We start from the raw sequence: 25,841 nt of genomic DNA on the forward strand, positions 1-25,841 counted from the left end.
GAATCAATCATTCTCGATGTATTATATGATATTACCAGACATCTCATTCATACCTTTTTTTGTTAGAATGAAAAAGTTTTTGATGAAGACATGAATCCAAATAAAGTAACTCTTTAATTTCGGAATTGGAAGAGTTTACCAGCCCACAACCCTTTAGTTATTGATTTACCAGTGTTAAAAAACACAAACATATTAAGGAAACATGGAAAAGAACGCGGTGGATATAGGAATAAAGATGAAAATAATGATATGATATCTAAAGCTGATGTGAAGTAATTTTGACTCTATTTTCGGATATCCATTCGCAATGTTCAGGAGACAAGTCTTCTATTGATGGTCTAGAATTTAGTGTCAAAAATGATTTCCTAAAATATTACAAATAAATAATATTTCTTAATATTGGTTCTTGGTTATATCTTTATATAATGCAGGTTGCCATGGTTCCGAGGAGGAGGAGAAACTGATGGCGTTCCTAGTTCCAGAGCAGTACCAGTCTAACGTTAGACCGGTCATAAATGACTCTGATGCTCTCACAGTTTACATGGGTCTATCAATCTCACAGATTATCCACGTGGTAAGTAATTACATTGCTAAACCGCGGTGCTGACACTACACTACCGGTGTTAATAGGGGACCACGTCAGGCCATTTATACCGGTGTTAAAAGTCAGTGTTGTACGTTCAAAATCAAACATGGTGTAGCTTTAAGGTTTAACTTTGTTATAACTTTACTCATTGCTTTTTACTGCCTAATTCCCGTATAATGGACCCTGGCAAATTTGAGGGGTTCGGGGTACGGTCCCCCCCCCGATAAAAATAGTTCCAAGACCAAGATAAATAATGAAAAATTGCATAATATAAAATGATTTATTGGTATTATGTAAAAAAAATGACACAAAATTAGATTTTCAATTTTAAATCTTTGCTCGCTCGATTTAATTGCTATGCACTTTTAACGGCTCGGTGTAAAAATGGCAGAGGTAATAATGGCAGAGGTAAAAATGGCAGAGGTAAAAATGGCAGAGGTAATAATGGCAGAAGTAAAAATGGCAGAGGTAAAAATGGCAAAGGTAAAAATGGCAGAGGTAAAAATGGCAAAGGTAAAAATGGCAGAGGTAAAAATGGCAGAGGTAAAAATGGCAGAGGTAATAATGGCAGAGGTAAAAGTGGCAAAGGTCATAATGGTATCGGTAAAAAGAATCTTAAACCCCCATGAAAAAAAAATAAAAATGCCCCCGCATGTAAGCCCTACATAGATTAACTAAGAAAGGTTCTAAGAAAATAAAAATAATGGAAAGGGTGACATTCTTAAAATCATAGATAGATCGTCTGCACCAAATTGATAATCTTTTGGCTAGAATATCTTATTTTTTCTGGACTCTCATGGACGGCCTTCTCATGTCAAATCGCTGTATTAGTATTCTAATTTGAAGCACACTCTTGATTGCAATTGTACTTAATTCATTGCAGGGGAAGTTCAACCTCAGTTAAAAGTCATTGTAGAATACCAGAAAAAAATAAAATGATCTTGTGAGGGTTTTAGGAAATCAATCAAAGATTAAAAAGCTATACTTTCATATTTTAATGATGACTTCATTTGCGAGCAGTTTCCCATATTTGGTGCATAGAAAATATTAATGAAATGTAATTTTCTAGAAAAAAATCAAAAGTTTTTTTTTTTATTTTTTAGTGCATAAAATGTCATAGGGCAGCTTCCCATATATGACGTCAAACCCTTTGGGAACCTGGCATCCACTTGGACTAGCTGCATTGAGGTATTGCTGAACAATAATTGTATCATTTACATTTAACGTATCACATTAATCAGGGGCAGATCCAGGATTTTCCAAGGGGGGCACATTTTCCTGAAAAATGACACGCAAAAAAGTTTTCCGCCTACTAACTCGTCCACAAAAATAATTAGCAAGCAGAAAAGGGTCTCGCTTCAAAAGGGGGCACATTTTTAATTGTACCTCTCAGGGGGGGGGCACGGGCCAGCTGTGCCCCATGGATCCGCCAGTGACATCAATATCTATTCATCATGATCCATCATGATATGGAAAAAAAATACTTTTATTACAGAATGTTCAGTTATTTTTTTATCCAGTTTAAATTATGAAAGTAGTTCGAACTTGTTCGTTTCAGAGGGTTAGTGGCTGCACACATTGGTGTTTACATTTTTAAAAATCGTTGGGTTTGTATGTAAAGCGTTGTTCTGCTTACGAGCTTAAGATCCTTTCATCATGCAGTAACAAATTGAAATCATTTTGATAAGAAATTTGAGTTTAGTCATATAAATGACAGAGTATAGATCTTAAATGACGAAAAACAACATAATTGTTAATTAGTTTTTATAGCCCATTTCGTCGACAAGAGTCCGGTCATAGATGATAATTATTATGATGTAGCTTATCTTTATCATCTTTACCTCTGCCATTTTTACCTCTGCCATTGCTACCTCTGCCATTTTTACCTCTGCCATTATTACCTCTGCCATTTTTACCTCTGCCATTATTACCTCTGCCATTATTACCTCTGCCATTTTTACCTCTGCCATTTTTACCTCTGCTATTTTTACCTCTGCCATTATTACCTCTGCCATTTTTACCTCTGCCATTTTTACCTCTGCCATTTTTACCTTTGCCATTTTTACCTCTGCCATTTTTACCTGGCACCATTTTAACACTTTCCCACCCGTTCGCCCTGCTGCTTCTTTTCAATTTTGTTGACTTATTTCGCCACTAATGATTGATGAAATCGTTAATTTCCAATATTGGTCTGATCTTACCTCGTGTGTAATACTCTAGCCCCTTTGACACATACTAATTGTCACCATCCATTTCACTTAATAACCATAAAATTTTGGATTAAACGCATTTTAGCCAATTTTCTTTAGACACTTTGTGTAATCAATTTGAGTACTTGAATCAAAATTCAAACCAGCAGCAGCGAATTTATCCGCATTTTTATTTTGGATGTTTGGATTTTCTCATAATTCAAGACTTCAGTCCCCACTTTTCCAGGAACCATGTAAAAAGAAAATGTTGTAAATAACCACCGCATAGAGATTTTAATGCGTATCCAGCCCGCCCCTTCCCCCAACTTTTTGCTCAGCCCCTTTCCAACACACACACCCACTCACATTCTTAAATCGTTCCGCGGCCCCTGTACTATTTATAGTCATATTTTTTATTCCATCATGAGCCTGCCAAAAAATAATTCTATTGAAAAAAAGTATATGATAAGCAGTTCGTTCCTTTTGAACACAACTATAAATTCAGTTTCAACAATTCCTTTAGAAACCCATCATGGCGCTTTAAACAGATTATCCAAAGGGAATTAGAAATAGCTTTTGATTTTCGAAGGAGCATGATCAGTGCTGTATACTAAAGTCAAATTGTTCAATCATAGTTTGATAACATTTGTTGCTCCCTGCCCAGGGAAGCGGCTGGAATAAATTCCGGCTGTAGTGATCCACTATTAGACATAAATCCCTCGCTAAATCTTGACAGAGTGTTTGCTGATGAGGGGGTGAACTTGAACGTGAAGGAGATTGAAAAGGCGGTCTGGAAAATCACTATCAAATAACACTTAGGCACGCTTGCCTAATGAGTATCAATATTCGTGTATAGCCGAATAGCCGTACACAGTCAGGCATGATGTGGATTTTTCCAATGATTCTGATAAGGAATGTTTTGTTTTATTTGCATTATACAGTAGTGGCGAGCCATAGTCGGGTTTTTTCCCGCGCTTTTGTTTTGGTTGTCCTTTTCCTCTTACACTTTTACTTCAGTCACGTAAGAAGAATTTTGAATATGATTTGTTTAGTTAGATATTAGGATGATATATCTGCACCATTATCATGATTATCCCCTAATCATTTCTTTTGACACGATCAAAATGTTAGCTGAAGTATTCATATTTTTAAAATTTCTTCATTACCTTCAAGGTAAAGTTTACCCCCAACATAAAAGTTGATTTGAAAAAAGAGCATTTATGAAGACAGAGAATTTTATCGGAATCTTAAGGCCCGGTCCCAGTGACATTTAGGATGGATTGCGCATAAATTGCGGATAAAATTTGATTACAGACGCTAAACATCCGCAATATTCGTAAAGTATGCTGTTCTAAGACGGTTATTTTCCGCACATGTCCGTAATCATCCGCAAAGGTACATTTTTCCGTTCCCAGGAGTTTTGGGCTGCCCAAAACTCCTGGGAGCGGAAATCATCCGGTTTATATGCGCAATGCATACGCAATGCATTCTCAATGTATGCGCTGAATTTTCGCAGTTATCCTGTGATATCCGCAACAGACATGGGATTGCGGATAAGTAGCGGACTGGGATAGAATGCGAAACGAATGCATAGCGTGCCTATTACGACTTTATACCAAGCTATAATAATTTATAAAGAATGCTTACAGACTGGTCACGAATAGTGCGTTTGTATTGCGACTGTTTCGCGAACAATTTGCGAGTACACAGCAAACATTCATCGTAAACCCAGATTACTATATATAAATGTAACAGAAAATGAAATTTGACCGTCATTTTAAGAACAGTTGTGTAGAATATAGGATGTTGCCATGGATCATCACGCACATTTGATAGTTTTTTTGTGCAAGAGAAATGGATAGAGAAAATAAAAATAAAGTCTTTTGAGCAGAATTTTAATGTTTTCTTTCATTATGTAAAAGCATGTTAAAAGATCTTACACCCAGCATTAAAAAGGGTGGTATCAGTAAGTTAAAAGAAAAATAACAAAAGAAAAATTGTTATTATGTTATGTTTGCTTTAACTCCATCTGCATATCCTTTTTCTTTATGAGAATAATTCAAATGAGGATAGATGAAGCCGTTTATGTTATGTTAATGTTTTTTGTGGAAGAGAAGTGGATAGAGAAAATATAAATAAAGTCTTTTGAGCAGGATATTCATGTTTTCTGTCATTATGTAAAAGAACTAACACCCAGAATATTAAAGAGGGTGGTAGAAGACTTGGCTAGTCCATAAGTGCAGAAATTATCGTGACGGTGTTATCCATACATACTGGCACCACCCGTTTGCTTTAGCTTTATCAAAATCCCGGATGTCATTGCCATATTGCCCCTGCCACTTTAATTGTATTTTTGTTAATAAAAGTATAACCCCACACCCCCCCCCCGTGTGTCGCCAGATAGAATATGACACTTATACCATGGACGTACCTAATTCCAGATAGTGCGGAGCTATAATAATCATAGCTTATCACCTCAACGAGATTTTAAAAGAGGTTGGAATTATTTTCAGGTATTCGTTGACAGACGGACACACACACACAAACATGCACACACGGACACTTATGGAATATGCCCATACACTTCAATACACATACATACTCCTTTCATATTAACCATACATCATTGTTTCATGTGGAAGAGGTAAATTGAACCAAAGGCTCGATTTATGTTTGTATCCCCTCTTAAACCCCATCAATATCCTCATATTCTTTTGAGAATTGCTATTCGATGTGAAGCTACATTTTGAATTTAATTTTATAAAAAAAACTTTTGTAGTATAGTATTTTATAACGTTTTATGTGTTAACAAGTAATTAACAGTGGAAAATAAATATTCATGATCGGAAAACACATAAACTGATAAAACAAAAATAAGTATTAAATCTCAATACCTTCTTTTATTTTGTTCAAGATCAACATTTTGAAAAAGCATAAACATTTATAAAAGTGTAACATTGTATGTAAAACATCAAATAAACAAGTGTAGGCCTATTTTAAGTATAAGGCAGATAAATAAGACATAAACATCTAAACAAACGTTTATTGTCTTTTTTTCATTGATACTTAATAAAAGATAAGGTAATATGGTTCTATTTCTGAAATAGCCCATTCATTCATGTGGTCTTAAAAAACATTCATGAACTTTCCATGGAGTGAAAACAACAAGTTTTAAAAAATATTCTTTTCTGTTCATAACTGGTATTATAACAATTTTTGATGAAAATATGGGATAATAAGAATAGACGAATGAATTTTCAATGGCATAAAACATGTTTCTCAGTCTTTGGTGATGTTAGAAGGCCAAACCGTCATGTTGTTTGACACATTTCTCACTTGATAATGTTACCAAACGCACAGGCAAACACCTGTAACTTTGTTAAAAAATATCAAAAGTATAACGTTAACAAAGAAAACATGGAATAAGCAAACTATCCATAAAATCAAAGAGAGCACTGGCGTAGCCAGGGGGGCACAAGGGGGCCATGCCCCCCCCCCCCCGGTTGATCGGAGAGCAAAATCCTATTTCATCTGTCACTTCTCAAGTAGGTTACACCAGAATAGAATTTTAGGGTGCAGAAAATGCTATTTTCATGACCTGGTTTTAATTTTTTTTCCTACCGTGGGAGGGGATACCCTCTCCCACCCTCGCCTTGGCCCCCCTCTTGAAAAATCCTGGCTACGCCAGTGAAAGAGAGGTTCAAAACTTAAACTTAACTTAAAGATAATGACGCTGAAGAGTGGAGTGCTCTTCTTTTATATGGTCTCGATTCAAATGTATCACATTCGCAATGCGACCGTTGCTTCCGCACCACGTGCGCATTGCATTCTCTATGCATACGTAATACTTCCGCAATAATCGTTTAGCATCCTATTTTTGTCCGCAATACATGTGTTTTACTTCCGCGTTACTTTCGTTACATTTTCGCAATGTCTGCAATACATTCCACAATTTTACAAGCAATATCCCTCGTAAAATAGCATTCGCAAGGTAATTCCTTTTTATTCGTGATATTTCCGCTTTTAATCGTAATTTGTTCGCTGTACATCTTTTATGTATCCGCAATTTTAAAGCGGATTTTTATCTTTTTTGCAAAATTTAATGCGGATGACAACGAATGACCGAAATTTGTATTCGCAATTCATGCGTAATTCAACTTCCCCCCAGTGGGACCGGGCCTTTATGTCAAATTAGGAAATGATGACATATTTCGGTTTTGCCTATTTTTCACAAAAAAATATATGCAAATAAAAGACCTGATAATGGCACATATTTATTTGTTTCTTTTGGATTTTATCATATGGAAATATTATTCACTTTCTGTTAAATCTTCAAGAAAATATAAAGTTATCATTATTACGACTAAATTTTATATTGGGAAGATCTTCTTAATCATCAAATCCTTAAACAACCGAAATTTTTGGATATTTCTTGTAACAGAATATAAAAGAAATCATCATATTGTTATATATGACCTTAGTAACCAGGCAGTTTTCGACAACCGATGAACGATTCCAATTTTCGCCGAATGGGGTCGTGCTTTCAAGTTGTTTATCGGTTCTGCTGCAGATTTGGCTATACCTGCCTCATTTTGAGTGTTTGAAGACACTGCACTTTAAAAAATGAAGTGCTAATTTAGCACTTTCAGTGTTTGTATAGTGACTGCACTACGAGTGCTGATTTTCTAGTTTAAATTTGAACTAGAAAATCAGCACTCGTATAGTGCAGTCACTATACAACCACTGTAAGTGCTAAATTAGCACTTCATTTTTTACAGTGTGTTATCTTGTAATACCAGCGTTGGATATATTAAACTTGAAAAGCGCAAGCACAATATATTATTTTCATTGTTATCATTATTATCAGATACTATTTCTGGTATTATCATTACTACTATTTTAAAATTTAAGATTCTTTCATTGGTCAATGTATGCATACAAAGAAATGGATTTCACTGGATTTAACAGTAAGTATACACAGAGATGAAAATTACAAAAATTAAACGGAAATGTAAAATAAAAAGTTTTCTAGCGAGATAGAGAGGGAAATAGAGGGGGGGCAGACAGAAGGACAGGACACTTGGAATGTTACAATGTGGAATTTTCTCTTTTACAGAGTTTTATAGAATGTGTTTATTGTAACGAATCATTTGGAAGCTAATATACATTTCATATTTGTTGCTCTTCGTGTTGTTAGATTTCATGCTCAATCATACACTAAAACAAACAGGATATCATCTTCAATTCCAAAACAAACAATATGTAAGATCCAAGTATCATAATACAATTGCTGTATATTTCTTTTACAAACTGACTGAACAGCAGATATAATTTTCAATCATTATTTCCTGTTATGCAAGTTAATTTACAATCTATACCTATCTTCTTGTGTTTATAAATTGGGAACAAAGATTGTTTTTGAGACCCCGAAATAATTTTAATTGAATTAATAGTATGTTTGTTTGCATGTACTCTTTGAATAAGCAGCCATATTGCGATTTCACTACGATTCGGAACAGTTTTTAAAACATGAAACACTTCTATTAATCCCATTTGATTCCATCAACATAAAAGCGCTCTTGAAGAAATCAATTCAATAAGATTTAACAATGAATTGAAAATTGAATGAAACAGATAATAAAACAGAATAAAATATTCAGTGAAATTGTCCATGTTTTCGTGATGTGTGCTAAATCGTTATTTGAGCATGTATATGGGCGTATATAATTTTGCAGTTTAATTCCTGAAATCTCAAGTATATATTTTTAGGTTTTTTTTTTCATAATTCGAACCATGATTATGTATGTACCTGACTATTTCATTAAGTAGTACAAGTTGATAAAATCACGAAACTATAAGGAGAATGACGGGGGCCTACTTTGGGAAAGAATTACATAGAAAGAAAACCAATTAGAATTTGGAAATAAATTATGAAACAAATATGACTGACAACGTGCTAAATTTACAAATGTCGAAAGCAACAAACATGACAAAATGATGATGTCAGCAATCAGGGCCACGTCATTAACGTGAGACCATCCAATTTATTGTCGTAGCAAATATTGTAATTGACAGGTATGTGTTTTTGTTAATATCGAATGGCGTTATTAAAAGCACGTTATCGTAAAGATAAAGATCCCAAAATAAAACACATATAACCCAACAAAATGCTATGGATTAAGAATGAATGAATAAAATAAAATCGATAAAATAATATGATTTTCAAAAAATTGGAAAAAAAATTCTAAGTTCTTCAAACAATTAAAAATATTAATATTAAACAAGTGACTGGAATTGCCGAAAAATCATTCTCTTATGGAATGCAGTGATGTTAAGTATTCTACAAACCCACTCATGGATACCTTTATACCAACTTTCATTAATTAAATAGTGAATTGATTGATATAGAAAGTTTGTATTCTTAATTATATCCATATGAAGATATGTATATGCACTGGCGTAAATCCTTGCGTCACACCTATTGTTAGGGGTGATCTATTTATTTTTCCATCCCCCTCTTGAATATCATGACGTCACGGATTTACGCTCGTGTTTGTCACAAACATTAACATTGATTAATTATGTAAAAGTACTTTAAAATTGACATAAATGAATCCCTATGCCCCTTTTTAACTCTGTTTACAGTCTACGCCACATTCCATGGATAAGATGGATTCAAAAGAAGATGGATGTAGTTGTCATCTTAATACGGAACCCCCATCGAACAAGCATTAGGAATGCATCTTAAAATTAATTACATTTCATCGACGTGTAGTCACGTAGAGTTATCTCCTTCCGTTGCTTGGTTCTGGGTATATGTCCTACAAGTTCACCTCAATGAATATATCATGTCTTCAACGTTTCATAGTTGGTTTATAGAGTACTCTGTTCACCAATCACAATACATGAGTTTTAATAGTAAATTTCTCTTCAACATATTCTTCTTTGTCTCCTTCTCTTTTTCTTTTCCTTTTGATCCTTCTCCCTCTTCTTCTTTAAATTCTTCTGTCTTTCCTTCTTCTTCTTCTACTTCTTCTTCTCCTCTTCCTTCTTCTTCTCCTCCTCCTGCTTCTTCTTTCTCTTAATCCTCCTCTTCTTGTTCCTCTTCCTCCTCTTCTCTCTATTCTCCTTCTTCCTCTACTGTTTCTTCTTATTTCGTTTCTTCTCCTTTCTTTCCTGCACAGCCATACATCACCTCCTTTCTTTTCTAGTCCATCCTTTTCCTCTTCTGCTTCAAATTTCTTTATAGATATGCTTAAAACAGAATAAGCGGGTGTTTCCTAAACCATCCATTTGGTGTTGGTTACTCTGTGATGAACATGAAGATGAAGGCAACGGTGATGGGTATTTTTCTTATCGTCTCTCAACGGCATCCTGTACTCTTTCAGGACACCGTTACGTCGCAGTCACACCCAGTCAAACCAACTCGAAATCGATCAAAACATTACGTTCTTTCCAATGATATTCCATCGATAGGTTTGGAGTCGGTTGTGTTGGTGTGTATCGAGATACACATATATCCCCATATATCATGACGGGTGAGATGCACGACTCTTCAGTCGTATTGATAACGTTTTCAATCTTGCTAATTAACAACCCGGAAGCAGCTGGTTGATATCATACCGTAAACATAGTCGGGGAAAACTTTCTGATACAATATTAGCTTCTAGGAGCAGGAATGCTTGCTAAACATGATAGGTGCTATCGCCGTGATTTGTCATCCAAACGCTCGCTGCTGTCTCTGGAGCGTTTTTCCGATAAAGAAGCTTTGTTTTGGAAGAAGGAGGTTGGGTTTCCATTTCCGTGGTGCGAATTTGAAAATGAATTGTATTAGACCTTTACAGCACGTAGATTCTCGGAATAGCCTATATTTGTTTATAGTCTACGAGTAGTCTTACAGAGGTATAAAATACTGCATCATAAGCCTTTTGTTTGCCGGGGTTAAATAAAATTCATTCCAACTGGAAGTGATCTAGGTACAGCATTATACTGATAATGATATCATTCATTTCAAACTTCATATTCCCTTTTCATTCTCATCCAACTAAACATTGCGACAAGCAACAAACTTAGAAATTCGACAGTATTCGTTTAAGCTTTCATGAAATGACTAACATTCATTAACTCACAGCTTGCTTTAGATATTACTTTTGATTCATTTCCTGACCACCCCAAATTTTGAAAAAATGTTTAAAAAAAGAAGACTATCAAAGATGGGTCCGGGTCATTTAATTGTATACTACCCCTGTTGTTAAATTCAGTGGCGGATCCGGAGTGGGGGGGGGGGGCACATCCGGCTCGTGTCCCCTCCCTTTGAGAGTCGAAGGATTTTTTTTAGGGAATACGGGGTTCATCATCAAGTTAGGACTTTTCTTGCATGTCAAATCTTTCCTGATACACAGTGCCCCCTCTTTTGGAAGGTCCTGGATCCGCCCCATGTTTAATTGAATAAAAATTAAACCGCCTTCAGTTAATCTTGCCTCCTCCTTACACAGTCTTTCCCAATACCGCCCTCCTTCCGTACCCTTTCATCTTGATCTCCCCCTGTGGTGCCTTGTTGTTGATCATCATCACGTTCTTTGCTAAACATCACGGCTCCACCACGGCCCAATATTTCGATGATCCGAGGATCGGTTAGTAACCTATCGATTCACCTCGGTCTGAATCAACATAATAAACCCGAAATATTGAAATAACCGAAAGATCACCTCCGAACGGTCACTGCAATGAATACTTTCTCTGGTTGGTTCGTAGGGATGGAGGGGGTGGGGAGGTGATATGAGCTAAAAGATTTATTTCTTTTTCTCATTTTTTTCCATTTTGGCTTGTTCAATCATTAGACAGGTCATTCAGTTGATATTCAATTTAAGCTGAAAATGAAATGACTTAAATAAGTATACTGGAATAAAATAACTTAGCATGATCGTTATGCATTTCTTCCTTCTCATTACCATTAATATTGATTATTATAGATATATGTGAGGAGCTATTGATGGATATTTTCAGCGGCACATATCTCATAATAATCAAGTGAAATCAACTGAATATGACTATTATTCTGATTTACGTATTTTGATGTTAAAAACTCAAGCATTAACGTTTTTAATCAGAAAATATATATGTGTAAAAACTTCATTAAACCCAAGCAACGTCATACATTGAACCTTTAATATAAGTAATATCTTACATACATTATTCCTCAATTGCATCATTGATGAAAACGATGCAACACGATATTATACTTCAACACATGGGGGATGATAATCATGTTCATTATTGATACAGCTAAAAGGCGACAAGTGCATTTCCGTGCCTCTGGCACATCTGCAACACCAACACCAGTGGCAGTGGGAGTCGGGGGAGAGAGGGAGAGAGACCCGGATGGAGAGAGATAGACAGAGATGAGCAGGGGAGAAAGTGGGAGGGGAGAGGTTGAAAAGGAAAGAGAAGGAGAATGATGAGAGTGGGAGAATGAAGAGAAGAGGTAGAGAGAGGAAGAGAGAGGAAAGAGAGAGTGAGAAGGGAGGAAGAGAGGGAGAGAGGGGAAGGGTATGTGGGTGTGTGTGTGCGTGTATGTGTGTGAATATGGGGAGCTGGGCGTACCATGATGCTATACAAAATTTTTCATTGGAGGGTAATTTAGTATTCTTGAAATTTCTTCACTGATTCTCTGTTCAACGTGTATAAGACCAGAAAAAATGTTTTAATATCTTCTTTAGATATATAGGGAAACGTTAATTTGTAACATGTTCTTTCGTGATAAGTATAATAATTTCCTGGTTTGGTAAGCTTCAGCCTGCAATATTGCAAGCTTCATCAGTCAAAGGGTAAATGTTCATGACCGTGACAAAAAAATCATCTTCTTTTGTCATCCGGTGCACTAATTAACTAATTAGAACATAACACTTTCCGAAAGTGAATGCGTTATAGGTAGGGGCGGCACAACATGGTGGTGGAGCGTTCGCCCCTGTGAGTTATTTCAAGTATAGTGAAGAAAAAAAAGAAAAAAAAGCGAATTGAAAAAAGGATAAAAGAAAAGAAAGTAAAATGGGAACTGTCAAAATAATTGGCATGGGTCGTGTCATACTCCAATACCTTTATCATTCAGTAATTCGAGAAAATACTAATACCCTCGGGACATCTTGCCCCCCGCCCTTTCAAAATAACCTGACGCCGCAACCCCTGATTACAATTACAAATCTGACCAAAGTTTGCTGTTCACCTCCTTATTCCTATAGCTCCAGCCTCGCTTTATCAAGAAATATTGAAATAACAAATATGTGAACGTGTCAACGTCGAGAGCATCGGAATTGGTGGGATGGCCACCCTTTCGAGACCTTAAGGGTTGGCCTCCCCGTCGCACCTGTCGGTTCCCGGCACGGTGCCAGATATGCAACACGCTTCAACGTGTATGGAACGAGCTGGCTGATCGATGTAATCTTGTTTCGTTTTCAGAATCAGGTCATGTAATTACAATGAAAAAATAACGAAGAACATAGGCAGGCAAGTCAATGTTTAATATATCATAGCATAATGAATGACAGGGCATAGACATAAGACAGTTTGCACTGATCTACCCAATGCCCAGATTAAAAATAAACACTCCCAATTAAGATTTAATTGTAGAAAAAAGTTATTGAAATATGTATATAAATAAATATGGAATAAATGCAATGACGTACAGCTGTTATTGTTTTTATTTCCGTGAGATTAAATACAAATTCATATGAAATTATAAATTTAATACATAAAATTAAGGTAATTGCTACGGCTGGTATCCCATATTCAGCTGACTTTATTGTTGCTGCTGATCTTCCATTGGGCCAGTACAGTATATAGGCATATGAAGGGATAATACACTTAATAGTTTGGAAAAGATAACCTTAGAATCATGGTGAAAATTAGACTGAACTCTTAAAAATGTTGGGCAACATACTGTCCACACAATATTTTAGCTAAAGCTTTATCCAATTCTGGGTAGTTTTAATCCAATAATGTGTGTTTTGGGTGAAAACTACGCAGTATCGGTTGAAAACTACCCGGAGTGGGATATTTTTTAAACCCAATTGTTGTGTGGTCAGTATGTTGCCCAACATTTAAAGAAGGCAATCATCCGAAATTCAGCGGTTTAAAAGGGAAAACTTCCCGGAGGAAATTTAAAAATTCATTCAGTTCAAATTTTGATTGTTTATTCTGGGTTTTTTTCGCAGTTGACCCGATTTCTAGTCAAACTCCGGTTTGCAGAAAAAAGTATACTACAAAAATATATGCTTTTTTCTCATGTTCCTATGTCTTTACGGACTTTTAATGGAAATAAAATACCGGTATTTATTTTGTAATTAAAATGTTATGTGACTCAGGCTCTGGGAACCGCTATAGAAGAAAACTTTTTGTAAGACAATGTCAAGCATTATTGTCATTCTACGATTTCGTTATCGAGTAGCTATACACTCTAAAATATTGAAATTTTATGAAATGTGATCTTTATTAAATAGCGAAAGTGACAAAAGTGTTAGCTCGGATCGCATTGTAAATTGTCATCGCAAGAGTATTCCGGGAGCAAGTGGATTAGACTACTAGTACACCCTTCTAAGCCCCATATCTATGAATGTGACACGTGAAAATGAATACAAACACGATTATGACCTTGATAATGGAACGATTATGCACCCTTATTCAATAACATGTGGCGTCTCCCAAGGATCTATACTACCGCGAATATCCAATCAGCAAACCACGGAACGTGTACATATTAAAACAAAATTAGATGGCAGTGTAATCAGCATAAACAAATTAGGGGCCGGTTTCGACACCGAAAATAGAATTGTCCTCCCTCCCCATGCGAAGCTTCGATTGATGTGTTATTTCAGCCGACGCTTCCGCGGGGTGAACACGGGATTGTGCCGTAATAGTCCAACCCTCATTTGTTTTTACTTCGCCACCAAGGGACTATCAGTCGTGCATTAACCCACACGTGCACATTGGACTCAACTATGCAGATACAAAATGCGTTGATAAATTATATAATCTTCTTTTCAAGGGAAAGATTGCTCTGCTGGAAAGTAATATATCCCTTGTCATCTTTCGTGTCCACACCCCTCTACACCAGTTTTCAGTTGCTTCATTTTCTTTTCCTGTATGGGTTGGAGAAAATACAGTGAAAGTGGCTGAAATAATTGACATTACTTAGAGATGAAGAAATCCGATGGTATTCAGGATTCGGAATTCCCTCAAAGGAATAATTGCATGCATTATAATAATAAAACTAAGCTGTCATTGTCACGGGCAGACTCAAGACTTAATCCCGTTTAAGCCTTAAGAGGGGAAATTCTTGTTACACGCAGGCCAATTATTATTTGAGTAATGAAAAAAGAAACACAGCAGAACATCTAATTTCATTAAAATTGCATGGTATAAGATGGCATTAAAAGTTCATTTAGATTGTTGTTATCGTATGTAAACTTTTTTTATTTTCTATTTATTTATTCATTTATTTCTTATTCTGTTGTTGTTATCATTATTATTATTTACATATATATATTTTTTTTTTTGGGGGGGGGAGCTTCAGTCTCACAAGGCCACCCCATACTAATCACATTTAAATATTTTTTCTTTGTTGCTTTTAATCATTTTTCTTACAGAACGAGAGAAACCAAATTATGATGACAAGCCTGTGGGTGAGACAGGTAAGGTAACCATGGTGACGATACACAATTTTTGTAGTGTAGAAATAGATAGACAGAGTAACTCATACTTCGGCCATTATGAAATTCGGGTGTCGAAATAGTTTTTACATCCATAGATTCTGAAAATAATAATAAAAGCAATTAAACGGCCTATTGCAGAAGAAAATAACGTGTCACATTGTTCGAATTGAGTGGATTTTATTTGCTGACAAAGTATAATATAGTGTGTTTTTGAGAGTTGAAAAAAAACATTCGTGATACATTTTTGACCATTTGAAATTTTAAAAGGAAAATATTGAGTAAAATATCTTTAGGATCTAGAAATTATGATTAAAATGCCTTTTGTGCACTGCCCAAAGCGGAATGATTACTATTAATAATAACACGTTATCACCTTTTTACTTTGTATACTAACATTTTCTGACAAAATGCCACAAGTATCAAGTCTAGAATCGTCAAAGTGCATATCAACTTTCTACAGCCCACCCTGTGCCCCACAAGTTAAAGACACGGTATCGATATGATCGGGTTTTGAAATGTGATAATCACACCCTTAATTTACCTCATCTTTGGCGTTTTAATCTTTATTTCATCTACTTAAAAGTGGTATAGGGCTGTAGGTAACAAAGCTGCAAAAATGTGTACGAAGCTCCTTGGTATACTATCCGGGATTGCTTTGTTGGACAGGATGACTGTGCATGGGTCAACAAAGATGAACTTGACCATAACTTGCAAAGTAAAAGAAATAGCACGTTTTTAAGCCTGTCACTCTAACAAAAAGTTGTTTAAATTTTTGTAATCGTTTAAACTTTTTAAACTGTTATTTTTTTTTAATTGCTTAAAAAAATTAAACAATTAGAAAAATAAACAGTTTAAAAAGTTTAAGCAATAGTTGTTACAGTGACGGGCTTAAACAACGTGTTTAAAATTCAAACAACATTTTGTTTTCCATGCGCGGCGCCACAGTTGGACAGGGGCGACCGCCCGTATGATTTTCTTTTTCATTCGATAGACAAAAAGAATAGAGAAATGGAAGGGCAAAAGATGAAAGACAAAGATGAGATGACTGGATCATCGGATTTCATAATAATCTAATTTCATCATTGAGCAAAGAAGACATTAAATCTAAAAAGAAAAAAAAATACGTCACCTTTATCAGCCCCCATCAAAATAACCTGACGCCCCGCCCCCGAGTCATTCATTTCGAGTCTCAAGCGACACCACTCCATAATGTCATTTCCACTCCATAAAACCATATCCACTTCATAATGTCAACACTACTCCATTACGTGGAAGAGCAGAAACGTGTTTTTTTTTTTAGATCTCTTTCTTTTAAATAAAACATGCAGTCACACACCCGCACCCTCATAAGTACACGTGCGTGCACACATTATCAATTCATTGCATTTCTTTGTATTTTCATTGTTGCCTTCCCTTCCCTCCCTGAATAACTGATGGCTCAATATAGATTCTGTATTAATGTCAAAATGGCGTGTATACTCTGATAGAAAAAAAATAATCTGAACCTTAATATCATCTGTCCACACGGCAATTGGTTAACAAAAACATATCCAACTCTGGGTAGTTTTCAACCAACATTGTGTAGTTTTGGCTTATTTTTCCTTATTTTTCAGCGATGGGAAGATTATCGTCTTGTTTGGGACCCAGCAGACTACGGTAACATCACAATGGTTCATATCCCTATCTTTCTCCTCTGGAAACCAGACATCGTCCTCTATAACAAGTAAGTATTTTCCACTTTGGATGGTTCTTTGAAATAGGAGGAATAATAGCCTTCAGGCCAATATAATAAACAATAATAATAATGATGATGATGATGATGAAAAGAAATACAATAATAATGATAGAATAATAAGAATGATAATAATATGTATCCACTCTGATAATATAACAATAAATATATCAATGAAAATAATGAAATAAAATTTAATTATAATAATATAGTTCATACGGCCCAGATTCGACGGTACTGCGCTATGCAGCCCCTGATATGCTTGTATTATTAAAAAGATGTGCTCTAAAGCACATTTTTCGTGTAATATGGGTGATAATATCCAATTCCATGTGAAAGCATATAATTATTGACATTAAAGGATCGTTAATAATGTGCTATACAGAATTATTATTAGTAGGCTAATATAAGTTCTGACTTTTCACATCAAACTTTTTTCAGTGTTGGAGGTTCCTACGCTATTGAGAAGTTGACAGTGACTCAGGTCTACCCCAACGGTACCGTGGACTGGTTCCCTCCCGCCGTCTACAGGAGCTCCTGCCCTATCAACATCCACAACTTCCCCTTCGATGAACAGCGGTGCCCCCTGAAATTCGGATCCTGGACCCATGATTATAGCAAGATTGACCTGCAACCCATCTCGGAGTTCGTGGGTCTCGAGCGGTTTTGGGAAAACCAGGAATGGGACATAGCCGAGACACCAATCGAGAGGCACAAACTCCAGTATCCTTGTTGTGACACCGACACCTTTGTGGACCTGACCTTTACCTTCGTCTTGCACCGGAAGTCGTTGTTTTACGTCGTGACCTTTGTACTACCGTGTATCATGATTGCGTTTCTGACCATCTTTGTCTTCTACGTGCCGTCCAATTGTGGCGAGAAGGTAAAGATCTGGACAGAGATGATAGATAGAACTATCCCTTGACCCTGGTCAGTGAGAACTGTTGTTTCCACAGGGACCATCCAGTGTCAGTAGGGATCCGGGTACTTCAGAATGAGGACTCGTTTACAATGGGCACAATACTAAATCAGTTCATTCATCACCATTTTAATTACTCATCAATCAAGAATTTAATACGCTCGTATGCGGTTAAGCATTTTCTATGTGTACATTTTCCACCCTCCAATGAGTATCTAGACGCCAAAAACACGCCAAAGACCACCAAGGTCACACAGTCATCTGTGACATATCATGCAAAAAGTTACACCAGTAGGCCTATAGATTGAGTTTCATTACACAACACCAGACATTTAATTTCATATCTTTTTAAAATGTTCATTTCGCTGAGCATACGATCATCGCCTTTGCACTTAATCATGTTAATATGTGTCAAGAAATGTACACTGCATGTCAAGCTAGTCTTTGGTCCTACTTCGAACAAACGTTTAACGAATCATTGGGTGGCATCTTTAAGTTCATGCCATACCCATTGCGACATCGCGCCGATATTTGATAGATGACCAGAATTGGTCATTGGTCTCTTTTCCTTAAATTATCATTTCGATGGATTATTATTTTCAGATGGTGGTCACAATCAGGCATTCAAAAGCAATTTCATATGAAAATTTATACCATTAGAGTGCTTTTGCCACCCTAAGTTCAATAAGTTTTATGATAACCTAACTGAATGTTTATACTTCCTCACTTTATCGTGTTCATGGCAAACTAAAGTGTTTTTTTTTATTTTCAATGGACAAAAATACACGAGGTCAATTATGGTATTCTTCCTCTGAAAACAGAAGATTATTATTTTTAAATTTTCTTTTTCACTATTAGGTAACGCTTTGCATTTCCATCCTCCTCGCCCTCATCGTGTTCCTGCTCCTGATCGCCGAAATGATCCCGACGACCTCGGGTTCGATTCCGCTCATCGGCATCTATCTCCTCTTCTCCATGGCCATGGTCAGCGTGTCCATCACCGTCACCGTCATCATCATCAATCTCTTCCACCGGTCCGCACTGACACACACCATGCCAAAGTGGGTCAAGACGGTTTTCATCGATACCCTACCACCGTACCTTCACATGAAGAGGCCGGAGAACTACAAGTCATTCTATCCACAAGCTGATCAACAGGAAGTGGACCACAGCAATAATGTCCACCTTACAAGAATGGTATGACCCAGACAACTTCATCAAGAAATGACCATTTCTGGCTCTTATTCGTTTTGGAAATAAAAATAAAAAGTAGGCAACAAAAGTGGTAACAAACAACAGAATTTGTGCCAGCCCTTTTAAAACTTGTAGAACCTTGGATGATGAACATGGATAAAGAATCAGGTCAGCAGCATAAAGAAAATGGATACATAAACATATACCAATACTTTGCATTATCACAAATCTTAAAGAACAAAAACAGTGAACACCACCATATGATGGTGTCTTTTTTAAGGCATAATAATCAATCAAGAATGGTATGCTCTTCATGTCTTCAGTATTCTGTTTCATTCCAGATTCCATTCCAAAAGAACAATCATTTCCATTAGATACATAAACATAATATCTTACATAATTGCAAATCTTCAAGACCAAGAACAGTGGATACCACCATAGGTGGTGTCTTTTTAAACTGCATAATGATCATTCATTTTGGAGGTTTATAAACTCTGAATTATATTTCATCCTATCTACAGATGTACGGTCGGAACTCGGACACTGAGCGTCAATGCTTCAACCGTCATCACCCATACCTGAGGGGAGGCTGCGGCACCGGGTCGGACGGGCTCCCCAACCTGCACAACCTCGGCGTGGACAACGAATGGCAAACACACGGTCACGAGACCGAGGAAGAGATGCTGATGGATGCCAACATCGACATCAAGAGATTGAGGGACAATGGGAAGACACCAGCCCGGCTCAAAGAAGGACTCGAGTATCTTAATTACATAGTAGAGAGGACCAAAGACGCCGATAAAGACCATAAGGTGCTTGGCCGATATTACATCTTTTTTGCCTTGTACATTGTGGTCATAATTTATATCACAGACACAGTCAAGCAGGCGACAAAAGCGATTCCAGGGGAGCGTTTCATCAATATTTTCATCTGACAAGTTGTCAGATCTGAGGGGCGTTTCATGAAAGGACTTGTCGGACGTTTTATCCGACAAGTCCAATTTTATCTGACAGTTACCATAGTAACAGTGCCTCTCAGCCAATCAAAATCATGGAAAGATGTCAGATCTGACAACTTGTCGGATGAAAATATTGATGAAAAGCTCCCCAGATCTGACATCTTTCCATGATTTTGATTGGCTGGGAGGCACTGTTCCTATGGTAACTGTCGGATAAAATGGGACTTGTTGGATAAAACGTCCGACAAGTCCTTTCATGAAACGCCCCCCTGACCGACCAAAATCTGTTTCCAATTTATATTGGTTAAATTCCAATTTGTCTAATGCCAGTTCGTCCAATTGCCAACTCGTCTACTATCGTTCGGTCTACTATCGTTCGTCCACTATCCACATGGTCTAATTGCCAATTTGTCCAATCACCATTTTATATAGTAACCAGTTGGTCCAATAGCCATTTGGTCCAAATGCCGTTAGGTCTACTTGTACTATAAGTGTTAATTTTTGTGCAAAATGAATGAAATTGAAATGGGTATCAGACCAACTGGTTATGGGACCAAAAAGGTCATGGACGAGACGGTGATTAGACGAAGTGATGATTGGACCAACTGGTCATTGGACCAAATGTTTGTTAGACGAAATGTTGATGGACGGAATGGCATAAGAATTAATGAAAGTAGACCATGTGGTCAGTGGACGCGTTGGCAGTAGATGAATTGGAAATTTCCCATTTCATTCACCATTTTTACCACGTACCATCGGTCGGTTTGGAGTCGATTCGTTGGCGTGACTGACAGGGGCGTTATAAGCATTGTACAGAGATGGCGCCACAAAATCTCTATAACACTCCTCAGAATCAGTTGATTTGATTGATTGATTGATTGGTTGGTTGATCGATCGATTGATTTCTTGATTTTATTTCAAAAAATTATCTTTAGAAATATATATTGTAAAGATCTACGGAACATAATTGTTCAATGACGATTTATCTGTCCTTTAATTGGCAAGAAACTTTTATTTTTAATAGATGAATTCTTTTCTGTCGAAGTATCATTGTAAACTATACCAGATTTACTTAAGATTTACTTTTTCCTTCTAGCTACATGTATGCGTTTATCATTTCAAATTGTACAATGTTTGCATCATAATTTCATGCAGGACACATTTAGAGAGAAGTTTTAAAACCGAAGTAAATATTTATTAAATAATATAGGCTTATCATAAAGTAATATTGGCATCCTGATTGATGGTCAACTCTAGTCTATCCATTTAACGTTTTCTCTTGTAATGGGAGCCTCTGGCTTGAATGGATTAACCTGATTTTTATTAAAAAAAACGAAAATAAATAATTTAATTAAGTGAACAGTTAACATTTTCACAACACGTAAAGAAAGCGCTATATAGTCTCCTTTCTCCATTCAGTTTGGATGGAGTATTAGTATTCCTTCAACATGTACTTACTCTTATGACACTGATTTAGATTCTGTCGTTACAATAACTGCTTTGATGAATTCTCTTATCTCTCACTTTTACATGCATATTTTACATTGTTCATGGAAAATTGTCAATGTACATGGTTTATAATGCAGAAAAAAGAAAATTTTCATCTCGCTTGTTTATCAAAAGCGAGAAATAGGCGCCTCTTTTCCGACGGCGGCATCGTCAACATTGATTTATTAACTAAGGTTAAGTTTTCGAAATGTCATAACTTTGAAAGTATGAGAACTTATTTCATGAAACTTGGACTTACGGGTAATCAAGTACCTATTACTGATCATCTTCCAAGAGTTTCGGGTCGCATGATCAAGGTCACTGAGAGGTCATTTAGGGACAGGGTCAATGAACTTTGTCCGTGTTGTGGTATCAACATAAAATCAAGGTTGGGATTTTTAATTTTGAAGATAATATTAAAAGTATACTGTCATACTGCATAAAACGTACATATTGTTGCTATGAGGTATTGGCAAATAAGCGAATGAAATTTAAGGTCATTTGGAAAGGGTCAGTGGTTATTTGAGGTCAACGTACTTCGTATTTTATCAACAAATTCATGTTTATTGTAAAAATTGTTGATTTGACATGAAAAACATTTGGTGTCCCTTAATGTTTTGTCTTAGGTCCAAGCAGAATGGCATTACGTCGCCATGGTGATTGATCGTATATTTCTCTGGGTTTACATCGTCATCGTTCTGGTTGGGAGTATGGGAATCTTCCTCTATTCGCCGTTGCTATGGGAGACCAGTGATGCTCACATACCAGTCCCCTGGGAGAAACCTATCGAAGTCAACAGAACAGAATATCTCGCTTCACTGTAAGTATATAAAAATATATAATCAAACGAGAAACACTTGATGACACAGCCATTCAGTATGAAATTTAAAACAGACATACAAATATGTGTCGAAAAAGCGTCACTCTTTAAGATGGAAGTTTTTTAACAAAATTAATTAATCAAAGTGTCCCTTTATTGTATAGCGAACTGTGTAAAACTTTACTCCGTCAATTAGAAAAATATCAGTCCCAAAATTCCATCCCAAATGTTATTCATTATTAACAGGATATCAGACTATTATTCATATACCAATAGAAAAGTACAATGTGGTTATATCATGATTGCAATATATTTGCGATTGGTGAATTGATATAATTTTGTGAGGCAAAGTGTGTAAAACCTGTTCTTATTCACCCTAAAGCCCTAAAGCCAGGCTGATGCCAGCCTGGCATGACACTTGCACGACTTTTGGCCACGATTTTGTCGTGGCAAGTCGTGCCATTTGGGGGGCACGAACTGGGAGGCTCCCGCACTGTTTACGACTTGTTCACGCATAGTTCACGACAAGTTCATGACGAGTTCACGAATAGTTCACGAATGCGTGCCCGTCAGTGTCCACATTGACACGAACTGGCACGACGAGTTCACGCATAGTTTGCGCATAGTTTACGCACTTCCCGCATTGGCACGACGAGTTTGCGCAGTTCGGACGGTGTCGTGCTTAACTATTCGTGAACACGACGTGAGCTGTTCTTGAACTATTGACAGTCGTGGCATAGCGCGCACTGCCACGCACTGGCACGCATCGTCCCGACGAGTTCACGAACAGTTTGCGCATAGTTCACGACCCGGTCGCTAAATTTTGTCGTGACCAAAATTTTGAACATTTCAAAATTCTCGTCCCGACATGGCACGCAGTCACGACGTGTCACGACGTGTTTACGCACACTTCACGCCAGTTCACGACTAGTTTGCGCACTGGCACGACTTGAGCCGTGCCAATGCGTGACACAAATTCGTACAAGTGTCAGGCTGGCAATATTTCATACCGATCCAACCGGCGAACCAGATAGTCCAAGCAAAGATAGAAAGCTTGTTTATGTTTAAAACAGGTTAAATTTTTTTGTTTCATTTCAATAAATTCCGTTTTTATATTCTTTTACTGGTGTCTATTTCAGGAAAATTATAGCGTTGATTTGTTTTATTGAAACAAATCAACGCTGTCAAAGAGACGCAATACTAAAGAGTAGCTTAAAGACAATATTTTGACTTTCACTGACCCAATTTTCGAAATGTCATATTGCAGATTCACAATACAAACTAGTCCTTGTCAAAAGCTTGCTTTCGGAAGGAAGAAGTATTTTTAACAATGAAGAAGAAAAAGTGGAAGTAGATGAAGTAGAAGAAGAAAAAGAAAATAAAGAAGAAGAAGGAGGGGAAAGAGAAGAAAGAAGAAAGGGAGGAGGAAAAGAAGAAGAAGAAATGCATGTCATTGACGAAATCATGGAATCCTTTTTTAAATCGAGACGAAACACTGCGAATGAATTTATTATGAATCAGCATGCATGTTGTTTTAATTCATTGTATTAGTTTCAAACACAATCTTGATGACAACTTTATTCAATGCATTTGTTTTTTTTATGATTCCTGTAGGGGAAAGATGTGAGGAGTCTAAAAGAGCACTTTTATCCATTTCTGGTCTCTTGCGTCAGTCAACAACATCGCAGTCATGACAATCCAAGTGGTGCTATGAACGATATCGAATATTTCTTCACAACTTCTTGCCAGAAAAAAGATGGAATCGCCTTAATAACATTTTTATCTGATATGACCAATATTACTATTAATGTTAACGACACAACATTTTCATCAGTTTTCATTGCTTTCTCATAATTCATTTTGTAAACGAGACTGATCAGAAGAATTTGTTGTAAAAATATACTTTTTTTTCGTTATTTTTGTTATGAAGGGGTCAACCAACTGGCGATAATTGCGCATTATTATGTATTATGTGTTTTATGTTCCTATGATTTTAAAGTATCGTGATATTAAGTGATTTAGCTTAGGTTATTTCCCATCATCTTTATTGACATTAGTCACATAATGAGAGAAATATGGTGATGTTGATATAAGGCCAATAAAGGAGATGGGAGAGGGTTTATACCGTCCCCTATAGTAAACAGGGGAAAAAGACGGGCATATAAAGCTGTGGAGAAATGTGTCGTGCTACTTAATGCCCAAATCTTTATTTTGCTCCTCCCCCATATCAAAAATACCTTAGCGCCATCACTGTGTACAAATATTCTTAAATAGCCCAATCATGACTCATGATTATTGAGGATTTGACATTCAGAAGTGGTATCATTCACTCAAAAAGATGAAAGTGTCGGTTTCTTAAAAAATAAAGATCGTGTGTATCTTTTAACGTTTTATTGCCTATATACATGCAGAGCATGGTTTATTGTAATGTCAACATTGCACTTTTTATTTTCGACTTTCTATGTGACTACAAGCTCAAAGTGAGAGAGAGGGAGCTTTTGAATTCAAAGGCACACTTTCTTGAACGTTAATGGGGGAAACATTACGTTTGTATATGTAAACAGGCTTTGTTAAGCTTGATAATCTTGTAAACATAGTGTATAAAATGTGCCAACACAAATTATGTTTAAGTTTTTGTCGCCACTGAATATTACAAATAGACAAGGAATAGAATGCATTGTTCAGTTTTCTGGCGTTTGTTTTTTATTTGCTAATAGTTATTTATTATGATGCATATTCCAACGATCCTCAAAAGTTTGGTCAAATCTTGCCAATGCATTTTGAGGTTTCCTCCCTGTTTTACTTTCCATGTCAACGAAAGGACTTGTCATCAATATTGATAATAGCACTGATGAATGACAGTTTTCTTTGTTGATGAAAAACGCAATATTTGCACATGTCAACAAAGTAAAAGTAATGTCAACAGTAAAAAATAAATGGTTCAATGTATTATTGGAAATGTTTATCTTTCAGAACTAAAATTTATATCATTTAAGATCTATATGTAAATAATTTTTGAGATACAAAAGAATTGACTACATTGGTTGGTAAGCCTAGAAAATATATGACTTAAGTTGTCTCTCTTGACCAAATAAATTTACTTTCAGGAATAGGTGTTGAAAACTAATTTTGCAATGAAGTGATTAGAAAAACAATCCGGGTATTGAGTCTTTGCTTTCCTTGGCTTATTATTACTCTTGTTCAGTAATGGACCCGGGGTGACACATCCAGCCGTTGCCCCCTTTTG

General features: G+C 36.4%; 1 protein-coding gene across 1 annotated transcript; it reads left to right on the forward strand.

The window, feature by feature from the left end:
- Positions 1-436: 436 nt before the first annotated feature.
- Positions 437-25,511, forward strand: LOC121408552 (neuronal acetylcholine receptor subunit alpha-3-like). The gene is made up of 8 exons (XM_041600054.1): positions 437-574; positions 15,417-15,461; positions 17,096-17,205; positions 17,656-18,097; positions 18,992-19,330; positions 19,849-20,139; positions 22,401-22,594; positions 24,209-25,511. Exons 1-8 carry the CDS (start codon positions 464-466, stop codon positions 24,219-24,221), a joined length of 1,545 nt encoding a protein of 514 aa, XP_041455988.1. The 5' UTR covers positions 437-463; the 3' UTR covers positions 24,222-25,511.
- The last annotated feature ends 330 nt before the right edge of the window (positions 25,512-25,841 follow it).

Source organism: Lytechinus variegatus, chromosome 2, assembly GCF_018143015.1.
Source record: "Lytechinus variegatus isolate NC3 chromosome 2, Lvar_3.0, whole genome shotgun sequence".
NCBI classification, from domain to species: Eukaryota; Metazoa; Echinodermata; class Echinoidea; order Temnopleuroida; family Toxopneustidae; genus Lytechinus; species Lytechinus variegatus.